General features: G+C 43.3%; 1 protein-coding gene across 7 annotated transcripts in view; it reads right to left on the bottom strand.

Moving 5' to 3' along the window:
• Nucleotides 1-11,615: 11,615 nt before the first annotated feature.
• The window catches only part of Ccdc138 (coiled-coil domain containing 138), a 78,199-nt gene continuing 74,832 nt past the window's right edge, over nucleotides 11,616-14,982 (bottom strand). For 6 of the 7 annotated variants that reach the window (XM_017601799.3, XM_574765.8, XM_039099228.2 and 3 more), the window contains 2 exons: nucleotides 14,041-14,179; nucleotides 11,616-12,164 (listed from right to left, as the gene is read on the bottom strand). In XM_017601799.3, the coding sequence (XP_017457288.1) occupies nucleotides 11,999-12,164; nucleotides 14,041-14,179 (305 nt within the window). In that variant the 3' untranslated portion in view covers nucleotides 11,616-11,998. Of the gene's footprint in view, nucleotides 12,165-14,040; nucleotides 14,205-14,982 lie in introns of all 7 variants that reach the window. The other variant, XR_005497585.2, reaches the window with a different exon arrangement.

The raw sequence follows: 14,982 nt of genomic DNA, 5'->3' as shown, positions 1-14,982 counted from the left end.
AAATTCATTTCCCAAATAACAGAGACAGCTGCTGTAAACTAACCTGATCTCTAAGAACAAACCAAATATTCATCTGCAATTCAAAATTCAATGTACAGCAGTGGATAAGAGAGTCCTTCAAAGTTGCAGTACACCACACAAATAGAATTCAAGTCCAAGCTGCCATTGGCCTACAAACCTAAAGCTTTGGTATCAGTAGGGTAGGGTTTGGGACAATTCCTACAGGGTTGTATGGCCTCAGGTTGCACAAGTACAGAGACGGCATCTTCAGTGGTACTGTGTGTCAAATGTATCTTTATCAGGACTCTTCTTCAGGAAGGGAACTTCACACAATCAAGACATGCCTCTGCTCATACTGGCAGGTAGCTCATTGGGTGGAGATGAGTCTAGGAAGACTTGGTCCTCAGATATGAAGTCTGATGATACACTGTGGAGGAAACACGGTGGCCCAGGGATGGAGGAGGTAGGTGTTGGCTCCATTCCCACCCTAACATCTCATCACCTCAAGGTTACTATGGTTTTACTTGGATGTCTCCACCCCATTGTTACTGCTCTGTATTTTTTTTCACCAAATGGTCAAATTTATCAATATAATGGAATGTAGGCCAGTTCTGACCTCTGAGGAATTGTAGTTACAGGCATGGCTGTAGGGTCTAGTCTTAAACACTGCAGCTGGGAAGACATGGACCTGGTGGACAGTACCAGACCTTCTACCTGGCTACTCATGTATCGTACTGTGTACTCAGAAGCCCACACTGCTCCTGGCTCTGACCCCTTCTCAGAGTACACACCTTAGAGGTGCTCAGATCTACAATAGAACCAGGTTAAACTTAACTTCTGCCGAGTCCCTGTGAATGCAAGCTCTCAGACCCATAGTCAGTGACCAGATGTGCAGTTCTGCCCCCAACCTCCCCTAAGTGGGAAGCCAGCCCCAAATGGGTGCCAGATCACTAACTGATACTCTGTTCCTGCCCCTAGCACCTATTATATGAAGGCCTTTACTAATCAGGATGCTTCACCAAAAGATTTCTACTTGTGGCCTCTTCTCTTAAGTATCATTGGATCCCAAGTAAGTGTGTAACATTGCAGGTTTGTTTGTATTTAACAGTTTCAGCCTGCTTTCTCCATGTATCCCAACAACTGTCATCTTACTCTGCTAAAGTCTGTGTGCTAAGTGAATTATTAAACTTCAGATATGTAGCAAGTCCTTGGGAATCTTTATAGTTATAAATTATGTTGTTATAAACACAACCAGCACTTTTAACATATATCCTTATTTGAAATTATTTACTCAGGCCAAGTCACCCAAAGCTAGAGGACTAGTTAATAGTTTTATATACGCCATTGCATTTCTATGACAAATGTTGTGTATAAGACTTTATTTCAAGGGAAAAATACTAAAAGATCACATTAGCATTTATCACATTTGTATACTATGGTAAATTAAGATCTTCTTCTGTACCACCATATGAAAGAGGGATTCGAATAAAAAGGCAATAGAGTCCATTCCTATAAAGAAGAGCGAAAGAGAAATGTGCAAAGGTGAGGATTTTCTCTACAGCAGCAGGAAGGCCAACATCCAGCTGTGTGAAGATGCTTCTGGTCTTGTATCTCACACACAGACCAGTATGGCTGTCCTGCTCTCTATACCTGCTCTACAGCATCCCTGACACCTCCTTCCTTCTAACACTCACACCCTCATTTCACCTTAAAAGAGTCATACATTTATCTTTTTGTTTATTTTCAAGACAGGTCTTGCTATGTAGCCATAGCTGGCCTACAATTCAATATTGGAAAAACTAAAAGATCACTAAAGACCAGGCTCGCTGCAACCTCACAGGGATCTGCCCTTCGCTGCTTCCCAAGTGTTGGGATTAAAGTGTGCACCACCACACTAGCATGACTTTACATTTTCTCATCTAGTCAATTAGTACCACAATTTCTTACCCTGCTGGGGACAGAAATCAAGCACACAGGCTCCTTCTACTGGAACTGATGTGAAATCATGGTGTTTGTCAGGCATCTGCCTTCCCCAGGAATCACAGAGAGGGACAGAGTGGGAAAAGTACATATCCACCTTACAGCTGGACAACACACACAAACACTCGCCCCCCCACACACACACATAATGGGAAGAGTGGATGGGACAGTTTCTCAAACACAGAGGAAACTGCCAAAGTGAGCTCAGAGCAATAGTCATGACAATTTTCAATTTCATCTCCTAGCAATATGGGTGTTGAAGGAGCAGAAGGGATTCTGGCTGGTCCTGCACACAGCACTGGGAACTCCTCCCTCTGTGACCCTGGGGAGAGGAGGAGGCTGCTGGAACGGAGTGAGACTACACTAACTCTATCATGGTCCTACAGAACACAAGCGGCATAGCCAGGCAGGGTCAGCTTAGGACCTCTGGTGTGGACAGGGTTCAGAAGCACAGGCTGCAGGAGGTGCTAGCTCCTTAAGGAGTGAAGAGCAGAAAGGCGGCCCTTGGAGAGACTGCTCTCCTCTGGGGACTGACTCCATCACCTTTATCATCTAACGTAGCCAACATATTTTGGTTCAGTGTTCCAAAGAGTTCCACAAATGACTGCTTATATGTTGTGAGCAGAGCATCATGAGCCAGGATGTAGGGCAGAGGCTGCTGTCCTGTGGTAGACTAGAAACATCATGAGTCAGAGACAGAGGCCAGGGATAACTGTAAGGACCGCCCACCTCCCTTGGTATGTTAAGTCCGAATTCCTCAGCCTTACTCAATTCGGGAAGGAGCGGTGCCCAAGAACGACAAGAGACTGAGTTCGATGCAAACGCAACAAGCTGTATTCGGGCAGAGCTCTGGACCAATACGTACCTCACACAGGAGGCAGAGGAATTGGCCCCGAACCACAAAAGCACAGAGTTTATATAGGGTTTTAGAGAAGGAGCAGGAAAAGGATGGCGGGGCAATACATGATTGGTCCCCGTGCTTATTCAAATTTAAGCAGGTTTTGAGCGGGCAAAGGAGATATCTGGGATCCCACAGATGTTCTTTGTGGCTTTTCTCGGAACTCTGGATACAGGGTGGAGGAGGTCGTTTTTCTCGGAACTCACCCCTGGAGGACAGCTATCTAATCCCATGGCCTCAGAGTTTCTGGAACACAAACCTCCCAGTGCATGAGTTATGTCAGAATTAATTTGTACAGACTGAAAGCTAGGTTCAGGCCTTGAGTGGGTGGGCGACAGGGACGAGTTTTTGAGCAACATTTCAGGTAACCTCTATTCCCTAGCTGGACCCCAGCTTCTTAAGCTCTGCCACCTCCCAAAATGGCACTACCAGCTGAAAACCAATCACCAGGGAACAATTATTCACATCACAGCAAGGATGCAGCTGAAACAACTTGGCTACTGACCAGGTCCACTCTGTCAATCACTAAAAGCAGTTTTGCAAAAGAGAGTTTATTGTCAAGACATCCAAATGGGAGGCCCAAGACTCAAGTCTCAGGAGAAGGGATGTTTTTGGTTGAGATGTGAGGAAAGGTGATTGCAGTTGAAGAGCAGGAGTGGGTCCAGGTTTACAGGGCTGACTTATAGTTAACTTTCCACTTATTTCAAGCCCAGTAGGAAGCAGGAATTTAAGAAACCCACTGCATTGCTGCTCCTCCACTCTTGCTAGGGTTCCAACTGGAAAAACCCCAGGATCCCAGGCCATGTGAGGCAGGCATGAAAATAAGCAGTGAGGCTAGACTCAGAGAGACGTGCCCTGGGAAAGATGGCTAATGGAACTTCGGGCAGTTTCTTACCTGGTTCTACTGCTGATGCTATTGTCACCTGATCTTGAATTTGCTCCAGCACTCAGGCTGGAAGGTCTGGACTTTGAGGAACGTTGCTCTACTCCCAGAATGGTTCTCTGCAGCAGGCCCAGTTCACTGGCAGGACTCAAAAACTTATTTTCCCTGTTATCAGAAGTCACAGGGCTATGACTCGAAAGGACTGCAATGCCATCTGAAATGCAGTTTGCCCTAATGGGCTGAGTAAGGATGGCTGGCCACTGCAGCTGCAATCCAAGAATTCTTCAGGAAGTTTTATGTGCTTTGGTACAGAGTGTACTTTGTCACTGCCCAACGAGCACACAAAATGACTTCCATTTTAGAACTCAGGGCTCTGCTGTGTGGGTGAGCATTGCAGGTGACAGTGCTGGCTGCCTGTGCTAAGTCAGCCCTTCCTATAGGAAAGCAAGATAGCCACACACACAAATGCCCTGGACAGTTTAGACTTCCTGAAGGTAAAAGTTGGCTTTAATTAAGTTGGTAGACAGAACACATCCAAACAAAGAAAACTGCTTGACACACTACAGTGTTTTGGTCTTTTCTTTTCATATGTAAGGAGAGCCAAAGCCTACTTGTTTAAAACAAATGAACCACTTCCTGAAGTGACTTTTTTTTTGGTTTGCCCCCCCCCCCCCCCCCCCCCGAGCTGGGGACCGAACCCAGGGCCTTGCGCTTCCTAGGCTAGCGCTCTACCACTGAGCCAAATCCCCAACCTGGAGTGACTTTTAAATGATGATGTAAGTCCCTTGATGTGTCTTTTGTGTCTTTTGTTCCTACACAATTGCATCTTCAGGAATCTAGCACTATGGTCTAATCAGAGAAAAATCTCCCTTCCACTTTTCCTGGGAGGGAAGCATTTATGAGTAAATCCTATGAACAATATGGTACCTTAGAGCCTTCCAGCCTCTGTCCCCTGTAGAAGTCTGCACTAGGGGCTGGAGAGATGGCTCAGCGGTTAAGAGCATCTGACTACTCTTCCAGAGGTCCTGAGTTCAATTCCCAGCAACCACATGGTGGCTCACAACCATCTGTAAAGAGATCCGATGCCCTCTTCTGGTATATCTGAAGACAGCTACAGTGTACTTATATATAATAAATGAATAAATCTGAAAAAAAAGAAGTCTGCACTAACAATACTGCAGACCAGAAACTCAGAAAGGAGTATGTGACTATTTATAAACACACACATTCAAATTTAATGATTATTTTTTCTCATCTGGGTTGTTGATGTTCCCTCCAAGGGTCAAAGACCGGCTAAACAAAAAACCTTCCATACCAGACATAGGAGCCTTCTTTTGAGTTGCTGGCCAGGGCTTTCCAAGAAATTCCCCAAACACCCAGTCTCTTGCTGTTGCTCTTGGTTACACACCCCAACCACAGAGGTAGAAGGTAAATCCTAAGTGCTGAAGACACCATGCCCTTCATAAACAGGGCCCAGAGACCCCTGACCTGAAAGCCTCATCCCTAAGGACTAGCTTTTATGGTATCAGCAGGTGCCATGCAAGTTTCCAAAGGAGGGAGGCAGCCAACAGTCCTACCCAGTTATGACCCAGGAACTATATCAACACCCAGCATAAAACAATAACCTTAAAGGTGCAGTAGTGGCACGCATACCTTGGCAGTAACCAACAGTCCTCTAATTGGACTTAGGATCCACTCAACAAGAGAAAGACCATGCCTGGGACTGGGAACCTAGCCAACTACTCAGTGCTAGTTGAAATCATGGCTATTGGAGGAGAATTTACAACCAATAATTTAAGCCAGCATACTCCTTAATGACAATCTATAAACATTTGCTCTTATATCCACAGAGAAGTGTAGTCTTCACCCTTCATCAAAAAACAGTCGGAGACTATTACAGAAAACCACAGTTGTCCAAGTCCTCATCACAGACATAATAGCAAGTCTTGGACTTTCTTCTTCTCTACAATCAGACTACTTCCTAAATCTCACAATTTCTAATCATGTTCTTTAACATCAAAAAGAACCTACATATCCCCTGCCATCTCCGAATCCTCTGGCAAAGTAGAACACATGAATTATATATTAAGAGTTCCTAGCCAAGGGGGCTTGGGGATTTAGCTCAGTGGTAGAGCGCTTGCCTAGGAAGCGCAAGGCCCTGGGTTCGGTCCCCAGCTCCGAAAAAAAGAACCAAAGAGTTCCTAGTCATTCTCACTACCTCCACAGCAGTGAAACTCCAAGGATGTCTAAACTCAAGATGCTCCTACCCCTGTATACTATATTCTACAGACCCAACTTCTCTCTGAATCTCTAGGCTTTCTCCAGTCCAGAGGAAACTTCTTTGGTAGTCTCATTCTCCCACAATTGCTTTTGATCCAATACCACAGGATCTCTGGCTTATACCATGGCTAGTCATAACATCTGACAAACTTCTGGATGCCACTGACATCCTTTAGTTATAAGGCAGTTTCCTCTCCTTTCACCCCTGATCAAGTAGAGTTTGTCACACTGACTCTTCATTTCCTTTTATTCACTCTTTCACGCCCCCTCCCTTCTCACTATACCCTAAAGGGTCAAATAAATCTAGTGGCTAATGGGCCTACAGACAACATAAATTCAGTGGTTGACATATGGAGATGGGGTCACAATGCTGGACTCTCAGACACTCTAATAGTAACAATAATGTGAAGCTTTCTATGATGTTAGCCAAAGCAATTCCCAGAAAACAGATGCGACTAAAAATATCCCCTTAGCTGCCCTCCATCGAGAAGGCTGTTACCTGCTGCTAGGAACCTGTTTTTTCTCTGTTTACCCTTACTTTGCTCAAAAGTGCTGGGACACCTGAGACACCTTACTCCCCTCCCAGAGCACCTACATCTTCAGACTCATACTTTCCCAAACTACCTAAATGAAACTCTCTGACTTTTGTTTACTGTTTGTTTGTTTGTTTGTTTGAAGGAAGGATTTCTTGGTTGTAGCCCTGGGTGTCCTGGAATTCACCTTAGAGTCCAGACTGACCTCAGACTCAAAGATCCCCCTCCCCTGGGATTAAGGTGTGTGCCACCACCACCCTGCTCAACATGTTTAAAGAAACACCATTCCTTTGTCTCATTTCACCTCTCCCAGACAGCAGGCCACGCATTTCCCATACCTCTTTCTGCTTGCTTACTTCCTCTGGGTTTTCATCTCACTCCTAATACTGACATCTCCTAAATATATACATGTCAGGTCCAAAGGTTACCCCACACTACTCCCCAAAAAGGACAGGCCCACTGATTTGGTTCAAAGTTGACTTTAGGCCCAACTTAAACTAGAGTACAGCAGGGTTTCAAAGCCCATGCTGGTCTCCAGGCTCTTATGGTCCCTATTCACAGTACTCATTATATACCTCAAATATAGTCCATGCTAGCCTCCTGGCCCTGCTCCTCTCACCCATTACTCCAGCACTGTGCTAACCCCAAGACTGGGCTGTTCCAGATCCCTGTATACTCATATATTGTCTGTCTGTCTGTCTGTCTGTCTGTCTGTCTGCCTGCCTGCCTGCCCCCCCCCCTCTCTCTCAATAAATCCTCCCCCAAACCAAGGAGCCATTTCTGTGGGGTTTTTTTGTCCCTTATATATATATCATATACCAAACAAACTAAAAGGAGTATCTGGTTTTGAGTCCAGAAACATACAGGGAGATTTCCGGACTGGTCTAGGGGGCCTGACAAAATGAATCATGATCAACCAAATTTCTACAGCATAAATAAAAAACTATCCTCCTCCCCCACAGTGACTGCTTTAAAGGACCTTACTAAGCCCAGGTGACCCTAATTTATCAGGCCCCCTTATGTGTCCAGAGGCCTTGCTTCCCTTCATCCCTCCTGTTTCTTACCTCCTGCCATGTCAAGGCAACCTTGTCTTCACTATATTTCTCCCCAAAAGGAACACATAAGACTCCCCTATAAAACAAGGTTCTTCAGAAAATGTCTGTCTTACTGTTCTTCCAACCTTCTGTCTGTTTGAATCTACCAAAAGTTCCCAATATCACTGAGGGCAAGAGAAGAGACCCAATTTCCCAGGGCTAGTTAAGTCTTTCCCAAAACCCAAATCCTCCCCATTCACATTGGATCCCACTCCCAGTTGTTGGCACTTAACACCTCCACACCTTACCAGCTTTTCCTTGACACTAGTACCTTCCACCTAATTCAGGAAAAGCCCGCAATTAACTAATCTCGCCTGTCAGGCTACAGCCTTTCACCACCTTGTCCCTAGGGCACTTGTTTTCCTTATGTCACAACTGGAAAGGTAAACTGCACCCAAGAACCTGTTTCACCCTTACCCACGTCTCTCATACGGCACAGGACTCTTGGATCTGGTGCTCAAACACATACCTCTATCTGCCTGGTAACTAGGCAGGGATTTGTATGCCCTGGCCTGCTCTTGCTTAGCACTTCTCTCATCCCTCCACATAACCCAATCCCCATCCAGGCCTCTTCTCCAATAAACGCAAAAAAAAGCTATCCGATTCATCCCCTTACTAACAACTCTTGGAATCCTCTATATAGGCTTGGAACTGGGTGGCAGGCCTCAGAATCTTTACAGCAGTTAACTTCTGTCTCTCCAGCACTCTCGAATAGAAATAATGTTGCTTCTACACCAACAAATCAAAACTAGTTTAGGACCCAAAGACATAGAAACAACAAGTTTCACTCCGGACAAGCCACCCCACACACACACCCACTCCCTCCTACCCAGGCCCCCGCCCTTCCTCCAGATACTTACTTTTTTTTTTCTTGTTTAAACTCTATACAGAGATTCTGCCTGAAGTGGGTACCACTATCACCCAGTCTACCACATTAGACAAGATAAAGTCAATGCTCCTCTCAGACACACACACACACACACACACACACACACACACACACACACACACACACACATGGGGGGGGAGGGGGGAGATACACATGTATACACAGAACACATGTCTTAGGGTTTGATTGCTGTGAAGATACACTAAGACCAAGGCAACTCTTATAAAGGCAAACATTTTATTGGGGCTGGTGCACAGTTTCAGAGGTTTAGTCCATTATCATTGTGGTGGGAAACACGTGTGTATATGGGGCACCATTTCTTTGGATGTAACTACTCCCTGATAGGGGGGATTATTATTTTGAGATTCTTGGGTCTGAAGTGACTCTGATCTGGAAAAAGGCAAATTTCCACCTCTCCTTAAAACCAAGGCTCTAAACTGGGTTCAAGTTCCAGGAAGTCAGCTATTTGTACAATTCCTAGGGGTTGAAAAACAAAAGCAGCTCGTTCCAACCCCAGTGATTGAAGAAACGAAAAGCAGACATATCTTTCCTCCTGTAGTTAAAACACAAACTTATCCAGGAAAAAACAGCTTATTTCCCCATCCTATCCCGAGTGAAACCTTGTCCTTCCTTTCCTTACTCTTAACTATAAAACCCCACTGAGATCATGTGCTGTGTGCGCTTACGTTCTAGTCACAGTGCTGCAGGGGTTTGGGATGCCCCTGCAGGCTAAATAGATCCTCTTGCTAGTGACACAGTCTGAATTATTGCTTCCTTTGGCCATTTCTTGCAGGGCTAGCCCAGCGGGCTTGGGCCTGAGGAAACAGAGGGAAAGTTAAAGGTCTAATGTCCTTTGAGGTTTGCCAAGGCCAGTAGGAAGTTCAGGTTGGCATCCCACCGGAGGAGGGTGCAGAGTGGGTCCAGAAGAGGCCCACATAACACTGAAGCACAGCTAAGCAGACTAGCAGCAGGCAGCTTGCATCCTCTCTCTTTACCAAGACTGATGGCTCTGCAGAGGCTTTGCATCTGTGGCAAGGGTGACAACTGACAGATGGCCCCAACTACTCTGTCTGCAGCCCCAGCTCCTGGACATCCAGGTCCACACTGGCTGGCTCTCCTGCCCCAGCTGCTTATATCTAATGTGTGGGAAATCACAAGGATGCAGCTCTGGTGTGTGCTGGTGTCTGGAAGAGATGAGAAGTCAGATGCCTGACAAGGCTCAGTACACACTGGGCCCCTTGCATGTGATCCTATATTTATCTCACAGGACGAACAGCAGGAGAAGCCACAGGCATTCCTCTGGTTCTGCCCCCTTTCAACCAGCTCCTATGGAGTTATCAAGCAGTGCTTTTAGACTTTTGTGTAAACAACTATAAACCTTAAGACATAAAGTATTACTTCTTAAGTCTTAAATGAGTTAACTCCTTTGATGTTTACATTTCTACTAGAACTGACCAGTCTGAACAGAATTAGGTAAGAAAAACAAATCTTTAAGTAGGCTTTGGATTCCCTAACAGCAGGCTTCTGTTAATGTTTCAATTTTTAGACAGGAAAAGTTATAGCAATGGGTTTCAACTAACTTGGAAATTCTTCAGATTTTAAAAAACACTTATGTGTTTGATTGTTTTCTCTGCATGTATGCCTGTGCACCACACACGCATGCCTGGTGCCTGGAGAGGCCAGAAGAGGGCAGTGGATGCCCTGGGACTGCGATTATAGAGTGCTATGAACCACATGTAAGTGCTGGGAAATGAACCCAAGTCCTCTGGAAGAGTAACCAGTGTGCTCTTAACCACAGAGCCATCTCTCCAGCCCCACCGATTCAGATACTTTTATAAATAAGCATTACTTAATTTTAAGGTTTTGAGTTAATCACAATTTTAAGCTAATTGTTGGGGGACAGAGTTTATACCACATCATTATTCTCAATTCCCAGTCTGCCGTTTATACCACATCATTATCCTCAATTCCCAGTCTGCCGTTTGAAAATAAGGCTACACTCAGACCTCATCAGAGATGCTTCTTACTGCAATAGGAGGCAGTTAATGCAGGAACACACACTGGCCAGCGTGTGGAGGACCAGTGACGGAGTCCACCACATGGACAACTACACCGCTGGGAAAAACTCAGGGAGCCGTACAGAGGAGGTGAGGAAAGGCTCTACGCCCAGACAGATTAGACTGAGGACTTTTAGCTTCCAGGAGAATTCTAAGACGATGACGATGATGATAACTGATAATGATGATTCAATAATTAGTGGCATTGGAATTTTGGTGAGGATTACATTGAATCTGTAGATTGCCTCTAGTAAGACAGTCATCGTCACAACAATGAACGTTCTAATCCATGAGGAGGTCTTTCCATTCTGTTGTGCCTTCCTCCATTTTTTTCCTTCAGTATAGTCTTTCATTTCCTTGGTTAGGTGTATATTTTTCATGACAATTGTGAGATTCTATTCCTGATTTCTTCCTCAGAATGTTATTGGCATTCAGTACAGCCATGGCTTTTGTGTGCTGATTTTGTATCCTGCCACTTTGCTGAAAGTGTTTATCAGTCTAAGAGTTTTCTGATGGAATCTTTAGGTTCTCTTCTACATAAAATCATAGAATCTATAAATTAGGAAACTTTATTGTCTTCTTTTCTTATTTGTATTCTTTTTACTTATAGCTTATCCTAATGACCTGGCTGAGACTTCTAGTACTGTACTGAACAAGAATGGAGAACACACATCATGTTCCTAGTTTAACCCAATTTCATAAAGTATGCATCCAGTGTCATAAAACAATGTTGTATAAACCACATATACTCTTGGGCTCGAGTTATAGCTTAGCATAGTACCTGCCTAACAACCACAATGCAAATAAAGGTAAAAGAAAAAAAGAATGAACAAATACAAGGTAAGTACTTAAATGGTGTGGTGGCAGGCATGTTGGTTCCAGCACTTGGGGGCAGAGGTAGGAGGCGTGATTGACACACCCAGTCTGTCCCAGGACACCCAGTGCTACGTAAAACCCTATCTTTAAGAAAATATATTATCAAGAGAAGGGATTCTACTATATTAAGGGAAAAATGATAACAGTTTATTTCCACATAAGGACAAATTATATTCCAAATATTCACATAATTTCAAGAAAGACTTTTCCTAAATTTTTTTATAAAATATAACCCTGTTGCCTTGCATGCTGACCCTGATGCCTTGAATTCTGAAAAAGCCACCTTGTACATTAGTATTACCTTCAACTGAAACATTTAAAACATCCATACCTTTTGGGTCTCCTTTACAAAGCTGAAAAATCTTTCTAGGTATCTTTCATGATAAATGATGCTGGTGATAATTTTACTCTGTGGAATTGTACTTTGGTGATTTTTCCACTTTTACAAATAAAGAACACACACACACACACACACACACACACACACACACACACACACACACACACTCTAATGGCCTATACTGGAGACCAGGGAGTTACATTTTGTCAAACCCAGATTGAACAGAGTTGAATTGAGGTTAATACAGAGAAAGGCGTGCTCTGGATGTGTTGTCCTTTGTATTTCCTGAAGCATTAGGTGAATGGTGAAAACTTCAAAGAGTTTCTTGTTACTCCTGTAAAAGAATGGGCATATTACTTATTACTTATAAACTTGAGAGAATTATGCAAATGTGAGGAAATAGCACTTGCTTTTTAAAACAACGGAGAAAATGGCTGACTACAGGATTAAGAAGCTAAGAAAACTAGGTTTTATGAGCTAAGCCCAGAGTGGAAAAACATTAAAGGCAAAAAAAGAAAATAGTTTATATCCTAAAAACTGATCCAAATTCACTAACAGAATAAAACTGCTAGGAACAAGGAACCCCTGCTTCCCACAGTTAGACAGAGACTGACAGTTACCTTAAGGATCTAAAATGGCAAATATACTATTTTTCATTTTCTCTCTGACAGACATTCAAGCTTGGTGTCATTCTGAGCGCCTTTAATCCCAGCACTCTGAGGCAGAGGTAGGCAGATTGAGTTCCAGGACAGCCTGGTCTACACAGCAAGTTCTAGGGTAGTCAGGGGTACATAGACAGACTTTGTCTTACAAAACAACAGAATAGGAGAAGGAGGAACAAAGAAAGAAGAGGAGGAAAAGGAAGAGGAAGAAAAGAGGAGCAGAAAAAGAAAGAAGAAAAAGAGAAGGCATTCAGTAATTTCATTTTAATTAGAATACTATCCTAAATGTAAAACAGAACTCCACCATATTTTATTTTCTTATCTGAATGTATCTCAGAGAGAAATTATCAAATAGCTCCACATTAACGAAGGTAGAGACGGGTGGTTTCCCAGACTCATTGGTCATGTAGCCTAGCCAATCAGCAAGCTCCAGGCTCAGAGAGAGACCTGGTCTCAAAAAAGAAGAGGAAGACACTTCCTCAACCTTGAGTTTCCACATACACGCATACAGAGAGACAGACAGAGAGACAGAGACACAACAGACACACAGATATACACACACAGATATACAAACACACAGACACTGAGACATACACTCAGAGACATACACAGACACAGATACACAGAGACATACACACACACACACACACACACACACACACACACACACACATTCAGACACACAGACAGGCACCAATGCACGTTTACTATCACTTTGATTTTCTCATTTGACTCATATAAAATATCAGTATACAGTGATTTGTTCTGATGTTATCACTTGATTAATAACCTTGTTCTTATTAGAAGAGCCATGCAGTTAGTCCTGGGTTCCTAGTACCATAAAAACAAAAAGCAACCCCCAATATACAAATAATCTCCCTCTCAACCTTAAGAAAGCCGTTTTCTTGGTTTTGCATGCTGTCTGATATTTAAAGTTCATGAACTGAATCAACTGAGGAACAACAATATATATTCAAAGACTAATGTCCATTATTAAATCTGTGTCTCTAAAGTGTGTGTGTGTGTGTGTGTGTGTGTGTGTGTGTGTGTGTGTGTGTGTGTGTGTGTTGTTTGGTACAGGCATGTGCAGGTGAGTGTATGCATAAAGGACAAGGGAGGATGTCTGGTGTACTACTATCTACCACTTTCTGACTTGTTCCCTTGGAACAAGGTCTCTCACTGAACCTGGAGTTATGCTGTTGCACACCAAGGCCTGCTGATCCTCCTGTCTCTATCTCCTATCTATCTATCTCACAGTGCTGGGCTCAAAGGTACACATAGCCACACTTAGTCTTTTATGTGAGTCCTGGGGTTTAAACTCAGGTTCTTGGGCTTATAAAGTACCTACTCTTACCTGCTGAGCCTCTGCCCAGCCCCAAATATGTGGTCTTTGATTCTTAAATTTTTACATCTATAGACTGGAAATCATGATCACATTAGAATGAAGTAATAAGTAAAACCGGCTTGAGATTGAGACTGAAAAAGCAACCCCAATAATGATCACAATATAATTATCAATTAAGAATGTTACAAAAATGACTTCCTTACTTGATTTTGGAAAGCTTCTGTAGGATAATGCTGAGCTTTTCTAGGATGTGAAGATCAAGTTTAGGGGTTCGCAGCAGCACAGAACAAGTACGAAAAAACAGAGAGTTGCTACAGGCTTCCAGGAAAGGCTGCAGGGACTCTGCAAAACAAGTCACCATGCTTTACTGTGTGAAAAGGAATACAAAAAGGAAATTATAAAAGCAAAATCAGACTCATGTGAGTCATGCATCAACACTGCCTTGGACTGTCATGCTTTCATCCTTAAACTTTGGGACAAAATTATCATTTGAAAAGCAAAAACAAACTCTCGTTGGGCGTCACACGGAGCAGGTTATTATCTAATACAAAGCGTGCTTGAAAGGAAAGGAGAACATGTTTCTTCAACAAACTTCTAACTGGAAGCCCAGTCCAGGTGACTGCAAATAAGCCATTCTGTTGATGTAGTAAAGTAGTTTTCTTTAAACCCGTAACAACTCTGTATGAGATAGGAAAGGACATTCTGAGCCCAAGAGCAGGCAGAAACTTGAGGATCAAGAGTTTCCTGTGAGACTCCCTAGGATGTGAGAAGCTGCAACTGTGAGGTCTCAACAACGTGACCGCCTAAACATGAGCTGTAACAACAATTTAACAACAACTGGTGAGAAAAGGGGCATCAGGTTTGAGACGAGAGCACGGAAAGGCATATGGGAGGGTTTGAAGGAACAAAGGGAATGGGGCACAATGTAATGATATAATAACCTCAAAACAGAATAAACAAAAACTTGAGAGTTAACATAAAAATGAATTTATCTGTAAAATTAAAATCAAAATAAAAACTAAAATAATCAAGAGAAATTACAAACTTAAAAGAGGAAATGAGATGACTTTGCTTGCTATGTGCCTTAAGACTGAAGACATTACTGAGTTGTTATAAATCAATTAGAACCTATTATTTTTAATGAG

Source organism: Rattus norvegicus, chromosome 20, assembly GCF_036323735.1.
Source record: "Rattus norvegicus strain BN/NHsdMcwi chromosome 20, GRCr8, whole genome shotgun sequence".
NCBI lineage: Eukaryota > Metazoa > Chordata > Mammalia > Rodentia > Muridae > Rattus > Rattus norvegicus.
Note: the sequence above shows the minus strand (reverse complement) of the source record. Positions and strands in the feature narration are given on the sequence as shown.